Genomic DNA, 13,481 nt, shown 5'->3' with positions numbered 1-13,481 from the left:
AGAATGTTTAAATGGAACTGTCCATTTCGACCTCTCAGCGTGAGTTTTACAGCGACTATAAGGAAACGATGAATCATCTATTCTTTGGGTGCAAGATTACTGGGGGAATATTATGCCGAGTGGATCATATTGGACGACCAACTGATTGGGAACTTGAACTTCAATGGGTTTCAAATTTGAAGGACATGTCACTTGATGCTACTGTACAGAAACTCTTCTAGACCATATACATCCACATAATATGAAACGAAATGAACTCGAGAATATTTGAGAAGAAATCAACAAGCGTAGCGGATCTAGTGCTCCGTAGCTTTTGAAGATGAAATTGTTATCAATTACAAATGTACGGTTTAAGCTATCTAAATATTTTATAGCTTAAAGTTTGAGGTTATAGTTCCTTCAAATTTGTATCTTGGATGAATGAACTCTCGTACACATATAATTTTTGCTCAACGAAAATTATACTACTTACCAAAAAAAAGAAATTGAAAGATAGAAATTGACTGAAACAAAAATGCGGCTTGACCGCGGGCTTTTTTCAACTTTCAACCTTCATCTACTCCAAAAAGCAGGAAGAAGATTCAAACGTCCACGGTCTATAACGTCTACGTTCAGACTTTCTTTTCCCCCTGCCGGCCGCCCTTCAAAATTTGACTTTTGCAGATACTGACAAATGCTAAAGGTCGTGAACTCTAATTCGAGACTTCACCGCCCTTGACAATATATATATATATATATATATATATATCTATAGAAAATTATAATATGATCCCGAATGAGGGTGACACAGCGTCGCCTCACCGTCGGATACCATAATACTCATGGGCTCCACGAGCATCCGACGCGGGAAAGGGCAGTCCCAGTGATCTGAGGATCACTGTAGTTGCACTCATATATATATATATATAGTACCCTGCACCATAATATATATAGAGTATTCCTGCATTGGATCTCGTTATCCTAACGTCAACTTTATTGGAACAAAATGATAATCCATATATTTCTTTTGATTGAAAGGTAAATTAAAAGGATAATCCATGTGGTATGATCTTTTTTTTTTTTTTGATATATGGAGAGGTGAGTCAACAAAAAAAAATGCAATAATTGGAGCTGATATTTTCGTATCTTTGATGACCAATAGGACTTCTGGTCAACAATACACCCCATCACTACTCCTCTGGAAAATTGTATTATAATGCCTTGCCAGTGCTCAAATTTCTCTGTTGAAAATTCATTAAAGGATGAGCTTCTTAGACATTTTGTTTGAATGGGCATTCATATTTTAATGTATACTCAGCAGCTCCCTTCCCCTATAAAGTAATTAGGACAGAAGTTGCGAAAATATGGGTTGATCGCATAAGCATGGGGGAGGAGAGTCGTGTTCCCAGTTATCAGAACCGAGTTTCCACCATGGATTCAGGGGAGAAGCGTCTCAACGAGCTCGGGTACAAGCAGGAACTCAGAAGGGACATGGTACGTTCTCGGTTTAACTCGGGATGGGTATCACAATATTTGCTCGATCAATAGTCTGCTGCAGAAAGTCATTTGCGCTGCAAATAGGCCAGTACATGCGCTATAACTCTTCCACTATCTAGAGATCAAACCGTCTTTATTACGTAACACGCATACGACATAAGACACGGTCAATTCATACTCAAAAATCATTAACCGAATATGCTATTGGGATGACGAAATATACCTAACTCTAACTGCATGCATAGGGGATCCACCGCATATTTGCTTGCATTAATAGGCGTATCGAGATACGAACAACTATTCGATCTCCCTATGTTTCTTTTCGGGCTGCGGACAAGGAGGATGAGGGTCCTAAGTATGTTTGTGCTATGCGCTATCGTCTGTTTGATGGCTTGCTCAATATATCTAATTAATATGCAGACAATGTTCAAGACACTGGCAATAACGTTCTCGAGCATGGCAGTGTTTACAGGGACGCCTCTTTATGGGCCCAGCCTGCTTTACGCTGGCCCGGCCCCCTTACTATGGGGCTGGGTCGTCGTCGCCTTCTTCACCTGGTTCGTCGGGATCGCCATGTCCGAGATCTGCTCCTCCTTCCCTGTACGTAGTCGATTCCACGCACATTCCCTATATGTAACATTATCTCGCATGTTGACAATTTTGCACGACTCGGAAATGTAACCCGACTGACTTGTAAGCGGAATGTGCTTTCGACAGACCACGGGTTCTCTATACTTTTGGGCGGCCCATTTGGCCGGGCCCAGGTGGGGCCCATTCGCCTCATGGTCCTGTGCTTGGCTCGAAACTATCGGCGTCATTTCTGGAATTAGTGCCCAGGTACTTTTTGTTTATTAAAATCCTCCCCCCTGACTTTCCTCTTCTGTTCAAATATAGGCTTGACTGCTAATCTTGGATCTCTGTTTTCCCCCCTTTCCTAAATCCTAAGTATATGCTCTGAGTCTCTGACGAGGTGCCGAAAATGGCTTCAATGTCTGTAGGCATATTCAGGGTCACAGACATTGCAGATGATAATTCTACTCGCGACTGGAACTAACAAAGGGGGAGGCTACTTCGCTCCGAGGAGTGTGTTTTTCTGTATGTACGTCGGCCTGACCATCGTATGGGCAGTCCTCAACACCTTCGCCCTCCGGGTCATTGCCTTCTTAGGCATCATTTCGATTTGGTGGCAGGTCTGCACCACCTCTAATCTCGTCTTCATGATAAGATCGTTATATTTAGTAAACGTTTGAACATATATTCAGCACGTACTCGGATGTATTTTAATACGGTCGCGGCTATCTGTTTCAACCATACTCCAATGGAAATGAGTCTGAAGTTTGTCCATGCACATCATGCAGGTCATTGGTGGGCTGGTGGTGATAATAGGGTTACCGCTGGTGGCGCAGACAACGCAACCAGCTTCCTTCGTCTTCACGCACTTCGAGATGGCCCCCGAGTCGACCGGCATCAGCAGCATACCCTATGCAGTTATCTTATCGGTGCTCCTCAGCAACTATTGCCTGTATGGATACGACGCAGCAGCCCATCTAACAGAGGAGACGAAGGGCGCCGACAAGACCGGGCCGGTTGCGATCCTCGCAAGCATCGGAATCATCTCAGTCTTCGGCTGGGCCTACAATCTCGCCCTCACTTTCAGCATCCGAGTAAGTACTCATGACCACGTATATCTGTCATCTGATAGTAAATATAACTTTTCTAAGCATGCAGAATTCAGAGTAGAATCTCTCGTGATCGACTGTATGATTATTTTTTCGACGTTATTTATCATGATAATGATTCCGATTTCAGGATTTCGGGTATCTTTATGATGAAAGTAACGAGACCGGGGGAGCCCTCGTTCCAGCGCAAATAATATATGACGCATTCCACGGAAGGTACCATAATTCCGCGGGGGCCGTTGTTTTCCTCTGCATCATTTGGGGGTCCTTCTTCTTCTGTGGTCTTTCCGTTACTACAAGTGCGGCAAGAGTTGTAAGCTCCCTCGATATTCCTCCCTAGCTAGTTCGATATGCTCAGGCTCGATCAAATCCCGATCTGTGCTGTTATAGCACATCAAAAGCTCGAGTTTACGATGAGCCTAACAACTTTGAATGGATCCCACTAATCTCACCCTTGGCAGGTCTATGCACTGTCTAGGGACAACGGGATCCCGTTCTCGCCGGTCTGGAGGAGACTGCACCCCAAGCGCAGAGTCCCCGTGAATGCTGTCTGGCTCAGTGCGGCCATTGCCATCCTCCTCGGGCTGCCAATCCTGAAGCTTGACGTGGTCTTCACTGCAATCATCTCGATAAGCACTATCGGGTGGGTGGGGGGGTACGCGGTGCCTATCTTTGCGAGGCTGGTGATGGCCGAGGAGGACTTCAACCCGGGCCCGTTCTATCTCGGCCGGGCGAGGAGGCCCGTCTGCTTGGTGGCCTTCCTGTGGATCTGCTACACTTGCTCGGCTTTTCTTTTGCCAATTTCTTACCCCATCAAGTGGAAGACTTTCAACTACGCCCCCGTTGCACTTGGCGGAGTTTTGACAATTGTTATGCTCTGGTGGGTATTGGATGCTAGGAAATGGTTCAAGGGACCGGTGAGGAACATCGACGTGCAAAACCAGTTCCCAAACTTGTAACAACAAAAGTTCCCTCAGTTACTCCTGCATCGAATTATATAGTTGATATAGTTGAAATACATGGGTAACCCACCAGTTTTCAGGTTTCAGGTAAAATCTGAGTGATGAAAGAGCTGTCGGGTAAATTTTTTCTAATGGCGAAAATATTCAACAATCAGGTTCAACCATGTACAGGAGGTTTTGGATATACATTCCTTTGAACCTGAGAACGGGTTAAGGTCCAAATCTTCTGGCTCCTAAAGATGTGATTGATCGACTCACTTTCTGCAAGAACATGTTCTGCTAATGCATTTCCATGAGAAATATCTGTATTCGGTTCTTCAAAAGCACGCGCCAACAAAAGTTGCTACACACTCTGAATACACCAGAAAAGACTGATTTTAGCTATAACAGGATTAGCAAAGACTCCTCCGGTGGTAGAGGCAGAGATACAAAGTTCCGTATCATAGCGTAAAGTTGGTTCGTCCGTGCAATCTATGGGTGGAAATTCATTTACTAGCAGAAGAATAAAGGAACAAACATCAACTATATATATTATGGTTCAGTAACAAACCTCATCAAAGGCAAAACTTTCCATCTCTTGGGATGAATTATGCCTGGGACAAAAAAATCCTGAAAACCATTCGACGTCTATTAATTATCAATTAAACTTGGAAAGTGTGGTTAAATATATAAAAAAAATGAAAAAAGAAAAACAAAAAGACGCTTTTTGAGCCTCCAGAATAGAACCATACTGGAAGTCTGGAACAGTGAGAAATATTTGGAATCACCGAGTAAAGACAGACACTAGTAATAGAGGGGAGAGAATTCAAAGCGAAGAGGATACCAGTGTTATGAAACATAAATCTCCTCTGCCTCCACTGGAGATGACCAATACCGCGTGAGTGATTCTACAGTAAGCCTTCGAGTTGCGCTAAGCATCGAGATGAAGAATCTGCAACCGTCGATTTTGTACTCTTCGAGAGGATTCCTATGCCCAAAACTCCTTACATTCACCTGCAGAGGAATTCCATCGCAAGATCTATTGATATTGATGATAAGAAAGAAACGGAAAAAAAATAAGTCAAGAACTGTTTGTGATACCGCAGAACTAAGCCTGTTCATGTTCACAAGATGGTCCCTCCAGAAACAGTCGAGAGTCTCCACAAGAACTACCCTCTGCATTGGGATTAGTAATTGTTAGAGAAGTTCCAATTGCTCCTTGTGTTCACTAATTTTTCACATACTGTAATTAAGAACAAATTAAAAGAGAACAGATAATAGCATACCTCAATTTCTTTAACATAGGCATCATCGTGTCCTGATTCTTGGATAACAGCCAAGTATGACGCGATAAGATAATCCCCAAGGTACTTCCTGAGTAAGTTAGTCATGGACCTATACTTTCCATTCCTGTGCAATGAGGAAGTTTTATCAAAGTTCCATACACTGTGAAATATCAAAATATGAAAAGATGGAGCCCCATAAAAAATCCTGTCTTAAGTTGTGCTCACTTGGTCAAATCGTCCGAGGAAATGGCCAACCACCGTTTCAATGAAGAACTCTTCCTATGAATACCTCTGAAAGTATTCGGAGGTTTTGGCAAATTTGGAAGGCAGAAGTTATTGATATCTATTGAGCTGAGCTCTTGGAGTTCAAGAAGTGAGTTCAGTAAAACATCCTCACTAATCTCAGCAAATGATCCTGGAAAGCTCCACTAGTAAATAGATTGAAGGAGATTAAACTAGAAGAAGCACAGGAAAAATGATAATCCGTTCGCAAAGAACTTACCATCCAACAACTCTCCAGTTATTGCAACAAATTCCTTCAAGAGCTTACCCAAGATCCACGTACTTGGGTGCTGAAAAAATAAAGATGTGACCGTTGATGCAAAAAACAAAAGAAAAAGGAAGTTGTCGACAAAAGTGTTTCCTTTCTTAATTTTCTGGAAGCAAGAAATACCTTCACTGGATTAGCGTTTCCAATGACTATTTCATCTACCACTGCTTGCATGTACCTGCGAGAAGCATATTTTCATACTCTAAGTGAAGTTATGACCTATATTAACACGAACATGAAAGCTAGCCAAATTTTTAACATGAACATACATCCTGATAAAGACGACAATGAAAAATGTGAAGAAAATGTAACTATCTGTATGAATAAGAGCAGAGAAAAATGAAGTTACCGAAAGTGAATAACTCACAGAAATATGTGCTGGGAACAACTTTCACTATCGCCCATTAGCATTAATTGCCGAAGGTTGTAGACATGCTTTCTTTGCACCTGAAAGTCGAAGCAAATTAAAAAATTGATTATTAAGAAAGGAGAATTTAGTGTTCTTGTCAGCATTACATGATACCTACCTCCAATACTTCATCAAATTCAACCAAGCTCTTTCTTACGCTGAAGAAGTACTTCTCTGCATTAACTTGCAAAGACAGGAGCTAAAATAAAAAGAATTCAGGTCAGTGGTAAAAGAACAAGGAGGAAAAGGAAACTTGATTTAAGATTATTGAAAGTTGTGATGGGAGATGAGATTTCCAAGACCTGTTTCACAATGGCATCACCTTCAATTGGTATGGTCTCATCATTGGTAATTCTTGATATTAGTCTGACAGCCCATTCGGTGTCGAAATTGAACTTTTGAAACATTTCATCCTGCAAGCTGTTACAGCAATGGATTGAGTAGAGTTTTGACATGATTATAGTCTTGCAAGAGTTTTGACACAATTTTAGGCTTTCACGAGAATCTACTTCTGATATAGTTCAATGTTTGTCACCAGTCAGCTTAATCAATATTAGGCTGGATTCTACCTGACCATAAATCGAGTTGACCCAGGATCCCCTTGCCTCCCTGCTCTGCCACGAAGCTATGGATAAAGAAACTCATTACACGAGAAGAAACCGACAAGCTTTCCAGCTGATGTCAACATGATTATAACAAATACATAACCATGTGGTACAAAGGTACACTGCAAGAAAGCCAACTTTTAAAAGGATCTTCACCTGGTTATCTATTCTGCGGGACTCATGCAGAGATGTCCCAATGACATGAAGTCCTCCAAGCCTCTTAACTTCACACCCCTCATTGAAACAGTGCACTTCACAGTCCTTCAGTACTGATATATAAGCCAATGCTACAGTTGGGCCAAGTGGGTAAGTCTCGGCTTCTTCATTGGCAAGCTTCTCTAGCTCCTTCTGATCAAGTGACTGGCTCATCTCCACGGACTCCAAGACAATGGTCTTCGCCTCTTTATATGTCCAGTACTTGCCCTCACTTTTCCGCACATATTTGGCTGGAATTCAACATTTATTTATTATTAATATGAGTCAATCTCACAAAACTAAAAAGGATGTATGTTTTCTTTGCACTGTTTAGTGTGCTCTTGACAGAAGTAATGATCATAGGAGAAACATGATTGATGGGAAAAGGGCACCAACCCATTAAGGCTGCCTTTGCTAGTAATGCCAATGATGAGGGTCCGACCTTTATCTTTGAAACCTATAATGTCAATCAGACCAGGATAAATACTTCAGCATCTAATAAATCGCAGATGATCTTTGTCAAAAACCTTAAAAGAGTAGACTGTCCTACCTTCTCTGATATCCTCTCACCATCAGCTTCGAAATCCGGTAATTCTTGTGTCAGAAAAGAAAGCAAACTATCCTCTATAATTTCTCTAGCAAGCATCTGAAGATATTTTTCGAAGAGAGAGATGAAATAGACTTAATACTGAATTTAAAAAAGTGACCCAAGAATGTTAAATGAGGTGCTGATCAACAACATTCTTTTTGAAGATGAACAACCATAATAGGACTAATATTTCAGTTTTGCAAGAAGGGAAAAAAAATCTTACTTTTGGGTTTCCTCCTAGGATTATGTCAGTGCCCCTGCCAGCCATATTTGTAGAGATAGTAACAGCAAACTTTCGCCCAGCTTGCCCCACAATCTCAGCCTCCCTAGCTGCATACTAATAAATCAACAGCAGGAAAGAATAGTTATCGACAGTAAGAGTTTCTCCATCATTTGATCAATGTGTCATGGCTAGCCATTGTGAATATGTCAAACTCCACGATACCTTGGGCCTTGCATTCAAGACATTATGAGGAATTTTCCAGTCTTTCAGCAAGTCAGACAAATGTTCGGAATTCTCGACGCTGCACCAAAATAATAGTAAAGCAAATGTCTTAGATGACCCAACAGCTGGATAGAGCCATCAGGTAGTCTATATTTTAGGTCTGTTGATGCCTTAACCCTGCCATTTTCACTGTAATTTTTAACCCTTTATGAATGACTAATTACACATTTAACAATTAAATGGTTGATCGACTCTGTAGTCCATGTTTACGGCACATATTCTATATAAGTTTTGCTGGGTTTAAAGGATTGTCAAGACAACCCGTTTGAGATGGTCCTAGATTAGGATATAGCAATATATACCACTTATGCTCTTAGACTTGGTCATCTAAAGGAAGCATGGAACATTTACCTGGTTGTGCCTACCAGAACAGGGCGACCTTGCCTAAACATGTATTCCACCTCTTGACGAACATACTCCCACTTTCCCCGAGCGGTCTAGAAGCACAATCCACGTAGGCATCAGTCAGGGAATAAAAACTTCAAATTCTAAATAGTTCAACAACTAAAATAAAACTAAGGTTATGCACATTAGTTATCCTACAGCAAAAGCTTGGATTGGTAGATCCTTGCGAATATTTGGTAGATTTGTTGGAACTTCAATGACTGGCGTCTGAAACATTTTCAGAAATTCTTTCTCCTGCAGCAATAGAACAGAAGATTCATTAGAACTTAAGGAAATGCCAAGACATGTCAACACTATTTGGAAAATGCCAAAATTAGTTCAAAGAGAAGAAAGCATGCACACTTCTGTTTTCGCCGTTCCAGTCATTCCAGACAGCTTGGGGTAGAGCTTAAATAATGATTGATATGTAATTTGCGCCACAACAACTGAATCAGCCTAAGGCATGTCAAAAAATAATAAGAATGGATTGCCAAGTTAAGCTTTCTGGTCTACATCGACAAATTTGAAAATGATACATAAGGCAAACCTGAATTTTTAGGCCTTCTTTAGCCTCTACAGCCTGATGAATGCCATCAGACCATCTCCTCTTCTCTTCAACTCTTCCAGTCAGCTGCATCAATTTCTTTGAGTAATCTCATCTCGCTTTCTTTATTTGAAAAGATTAATTATTTGCATTATGGTGCATAAATATTTCCACAAAAAAGGACAGAAAATTAACAAGCATATGTAAAGACTATCTCCCAAATACTAACAGTAGGCATGTCCATGAGTAGAACAACTGGAGAGAATATAGTAAAGAATTGCTTTCAACTGATATGCAAGAGTTAAAATATAATTACCTCATTGATTATTAGAGCCTTCCCATTTCGAACTATATATTGAACATCGCGCCGATAAAACTCTTTAGCCTTCAAAGCATTCATCACAAATCTGTCGACAATTCAAAAGAAACTTGTAAGCAGAGAATGAAAGAGACATCATAAAAAATAATGGGCAGCCTGGCAAGTTGCACAAAAATCGTTCCAGGATATATGGCTTTTTGTTAAATCTAACATCAAATCTTAGTTTCTATAAAGAGAGACTGAACGAGTAAAAAATAGAAGTTTATTTTTGAACCTAGCCCAGGGGTCCTTCTCATCCCACAGGTCCTTCGTCTGGAGAGCGCATTCTGCAAGTGCAATTCCTTCTTCTGTCAGCTCCACTGAATTATCTTTAAGCTCCACATTATAATGCTGTCAGAAAATCATATATGAAACCAGAAACTTTCAGGATCTTTTCCCTAATAGCTATAAATATTTATATTTAAAACAGAAAAACCTCCATTTTATATTGAAACAAAGGCAACAGAAAGACTTACAATTCCCCGTATAAGTAGCTCAGCTACCTTAGCGGCAACTGGGTATCGTGCAGCATCTTCACTAGCCTTAAAGACAGGAAGAACCATATTATTTGGAGAACATACAAAAATGAAAAGAAAGCGAGATACAATTGCATGCAGAAAGGCACAAATTTAAGCATTTATGCTACTCCAGTTATGCCCCATTCCAATCTCCATGACAAACCTAAAACTTAGATTGGCGGTGCATCCTCAGTTATAGTGACTACATCAAATGATATAAGAACAGTAAGCTTGTCGAATTAGTAAAATGCTGATATTACCTCGCCACTTATTAACAGAGGATTTCTTCCTTCGTCAATGAGAACAGAATCGACTTCATCTACTATCGCAAAATGGAATGGCTTTGGCCTGTTTAACAAGTAACTCTGATAAGGACAGTACATATATATGTTTTAATTATAGTAATTTAATCCGATTTACCATCTCATAACAAGTTGCCCACTATTTCTGGCAAGGTTATCTCGTAAATAATCAAAACCAAGTTCCTGAAAAAATTAGTAGCTAAATCATTAGTAAAAAGAGTTGAGAAAAGTATATGCATAGGTTAATAGCAATGTTTCATGTTTTAAAAAATGGAGAGCATGCCATTAGTGAATCCGGAAGTTTATCTTAATTGCTTTCTGTTGATGATTCAAGGAAGCTGTAGAGTTCAGGAAGACAGTATTAATGCTTTTTAATAAATTATCTCTACATATGCAAGAGAAGAGAAGTGCTTCCCATCAGCATCAACAGGTAGGCCACCTTAGAAGTTCCATGGACAATCTGATATATAATTTAGGTAAAGTAGAGAAGAGGTCACTCACTGAATTGTTGGTATATGTTATATCACGTTGATAATTGTATCTCCTCTCTTCAGGTTTCATTCCTCTCTGCAGATGCAATCAAAGCGGAAGAACTGAAAACCAAATAATTCAGATTGATGGGCATAATCTCCTGCATCAACCCCACTCTGCTCAAATAATTAAGCAATCTGTAGAAAATTACCTGAATTAAACCTACTGAAAGGCCCAAAAAACGATGAACACGGCCCATCCACTCAGCATCACGTTGAGCTAGGTAATCATTCACAGTTACCACTATATAGAAGTGAACAGAAACATCATCAGCATGGAGTTCTTTCAAGATTCATCTTTTGACTTTACAATAAAAAATCATGATGACAGCAGCAGGTACAGTGTCAAACTAACTTTGAGAAGACATACCGTGTACACCTTCACCTGTAAGAGCATTAAGATAGGCTGCAAGAGTCGAAACTAATGTCTTCCCCTCGCCTGTTTTCATCTCAGCAATAGACCCATCATGAAGCACTGCCCCACCAATAATCTATCATCGATGTTGATCAGAAAACTGAGGGTCAGTTTGTGAGTGTGTGTGTTCGTGCACGTGTGTGTGTGTGTGTGAGTGAGAGAGAGAGAGAGACCTGAACATCAAAATGCCGCATGCCAAGCTTCCTTTTGGCAGCTTCACGAACAACAGCAAATGCCTCTGTAAAGGATAGTGATCCTTACAAGCAATGCCTTGACCGAGAACAAAGTGCATAATATGCAATCTTTTAAGACAAATCACTAAGAGAACATCAAATGACATCTCCTACCGCTTTCAATATCAGCAAGTGTTTCCCCCTGTCTCAACCTTCGTCTGAACTCCAATGTTTTTGCGGCCAACTAGAAATAAATCAGACACCAAACACCACTTAAGCAGAGGCAGGATAACCATGATATAGTTAATTATAGTTTAACAAAAGTAGAATAAAAAATTGATAATAACCCATGCCTCCATTTACTAGCTCAAGCTATTACTTTCAGGTTTTAAATTAAGCTATAGATGAGCAAAGGTCATCTAGAACTTCAATAAGATGGGACGGTTTCATATCAGCGTGCAATTCACTCGAGAGACTTAAGAACCCGAAACATGAGAACCTGCTCATCAGAAAGTCTCTGCACCCGAGGCTCGATCGAGTTCACCGAGTCCACAAGCCGATAATAATCCTTCACGACCCAGTGATTTAAGCTCGTTAAATCATTCCAAGCCTTAGTCAGACGACACCAGTTCTCCTATCATAAAAAAAAAAAAAATCAAGCAGGGAAAACAAAAAAACAGCAATGAAGGTCCAGTGGTCCAGAGAGACATTTCCACAAATAGCTGCTCTGCACTCTTGTGAAGGACGAGGAGGAGAAGAAGAACCCAGTACCTTTACAGAAGCAGCGACAGGCGTCCGAGCAAAACGTCGCCGTCTGATTCTGAATGGACGCAGCGAAAGCGGCGAAGGCGAGGGAAAAGCGGATGCGGGTTTTAGACGTAGTAGTAAGGGAGACCGCTCGGTGGATGGGCTCGGAACCAGAAGCTGAGGAGCATGAACAGTACGGACAGCAGCCATTCCGTAAGCTTCTGTGATTGGTTTTTGATGGAGCTTGGTGCTAAAAAGGAGAGACCTTTGCACTAATCATTCAGCTCTCGTGTCCTCCCACTGAGTCGTACCGAGTAATTAGAGCCGACTCGTTTCAATGGCGGGAAGAAAACCGACACGGCAAACTCTCTCTCTCTCTCTCTGTCTCCGGACAATGGTTTCATCTCTTTTAACTGTAAGTGAACGGTAATTTTAACCGTTATCTGTTTTTGTCTCTAATTTTTTTTTTTCTATTTTCATCCTTTACTTTTAGTGTCTTTTCTGTTTTAATTCTGTACGTTTAAGTATTTTTTTTGTCCTTATTCTTGTGTAACTTTCACCTTTAAATATGCTGAGTTGTCAAAAGAAATATGGAGTCCATGTCAAAATAAATTGCCACATGGCAGATTGCATCTCTTTTTGGAAAATGGAAATTATTTGTTTATACCGGTTAATTTGTGGATGAATTAAACCTAAATATGCTATTTTGCTTCTTCTTCTTTAGACCTAAAAAATCCAGAGACAAGAACCTTCATCGTCAAGAGGGAGAGGGGTGACTATGACTGTGGTAAAAAAAAAAGATCTAAAATCAGAAAAATAACTCGTTGAGTTGGCTCGGTTAAATAATATGGCTCGATTTGGTTCAATAATATATTCTGACGTGGACCACCAAAATTTACAGCTCATCATAATTAACCGAAAAAGTTAATAAAGGATCAAAACATAAAAATTAATAAAGGTAATGAACCAAAATACAAAAAAATATAGAAAGAGGACAAAAATAGAAAAGTAGGGAAAGGTATAGGATTAAAGGTATAGTTTTCCCTCAACTGTAATAACTTCCTCTTTCGGGCAAATCATGTATCTTTTTCAGCAAGCCCATATAAACAGCTAAAATTAATTTCCACTAGGATATCGCCACATAAATTTTAATAATTCTAGTCCATTGGAATGTGCTTATGTTATCGTCGTTTTTGCAGCAATATTTAGTGAAGTACAATTTGACAGAGACAAAAAAAATCTGACCATATAATCTACATATATATATATATATAT

General features: G+C 40.1%; 2 protein-coding genes across 3 annotated transcripts; one reads left to right on the top strand and one right to left on the bottom strand.

The window, feature by feature from the left end:
* The first annotated feature begins 1,257 nt into the window (after positions 1-1,257).
* Positions 1,258-4,417, top strand: LOC116203832 (amino-acid permease BAT1 homolog). 2 transcript variants are annotated; one of them, XM_031535780.1, is made up of 7 exons: positions 1,258-1,473; positions 1,897-2,076; positions 2,194-2,313; positions 2,475-2,666; positions 2,835-3,140; positions 3,286-3,468; positions 3,617-4,417. In XM_031535780.1, the coding sequence occupies exons 1-7, from the start codon at positions 1,363-1,365 to the stop codon at positions 4,112-4,114; spliced, it is 1,590 nt and encodes a 529-aa protein (XP_031391640.1). In that variant the 5' UTR covers positions 1,258-1,362; the 3' UTR covers positions 4,115-4,417. The 2 variants fall into 2 exon arrangements, with proteins under 2 accessions (XP_031391640.1, XP_031391641.1); XM_031535781.1 differs by having other exon boundaries at positions 1,344-1,473; positions 1,940-2,076.
* Positions 4,124-12,607, bottom strand: LOC116203829 (protein translocase subunit SECA2, chloroplastic). Its single transcript, XM_031535774.1, has 33 exons — positions 12,231-12,607; positions 11,959-12,093; positions 11,634-11,703; positions 11,460-11,524; positions 11,242-11,362; positions 11,024-11,115; positions 10,843-10,908; positions 10,460-10,524; positions 10,300-10,387; positions 9,998-10,063; positions 9,757-9,872; positions 9,480-9,570; positions 9,167-9,250; positions 8,983-9,075; positions 8,779-8,874; positions 8,587-8,672; positions 8,176-8,254; positions 7,954-8,067; positions 7,692-7,787; positions 7,538-7,598; positions 7,103-7,392; positions 6,911-6,966; positions 6,644-6,761; positions 6,460-6,540; positions 6,300-6,379; positions 6,056-6,110; positions 5,885-5,954; positions 5,608-5,797; positions 5,383-5,506; positions 5,198-5,272; positions 4,941-5,110; positions 4,668-4,726; positions 4,124-4,469 (listed from the first exon to the last, which is right to left on the bottom strand). The coding sequence occupies exons 1-31, from the start codon at positions 12,414-12,416 to the stop codon at positions 4,946-4,948; spliced, it is 3,174 nt and encodes a 1,057-aa protein (XP_031391634.1). The 5' UTR covers positions 12,417-12,607; the 3' UTR covers positions 4,124-4,469; positions 4,668-4,726; positions 4,941-4,945.
* Between the last annotated feature and the right edge of the window lie 874 nt (positions 12,608-13,481).

This window comes from Punica granatum, chromosome 4 (genome assembly GCF_007655135.1).
Source record: "Punica granatum isolate Tunisia-2019 chromosome 4, ASM765513v2, whole genome shotgun sequence".
Taxonomy (NCBI): domain Eukaryota; kingdom Viridiplantae; phylum Streptophyta; class Magnoliopsida; order Myrtales; family Lythraceae; genus Punica; species Punica granatum.
The sequence above is the reverse complement of the archived record's forward strand: the minus strand, read 5'-3'. Positions and strand labels throughout refer to the sequence as shown.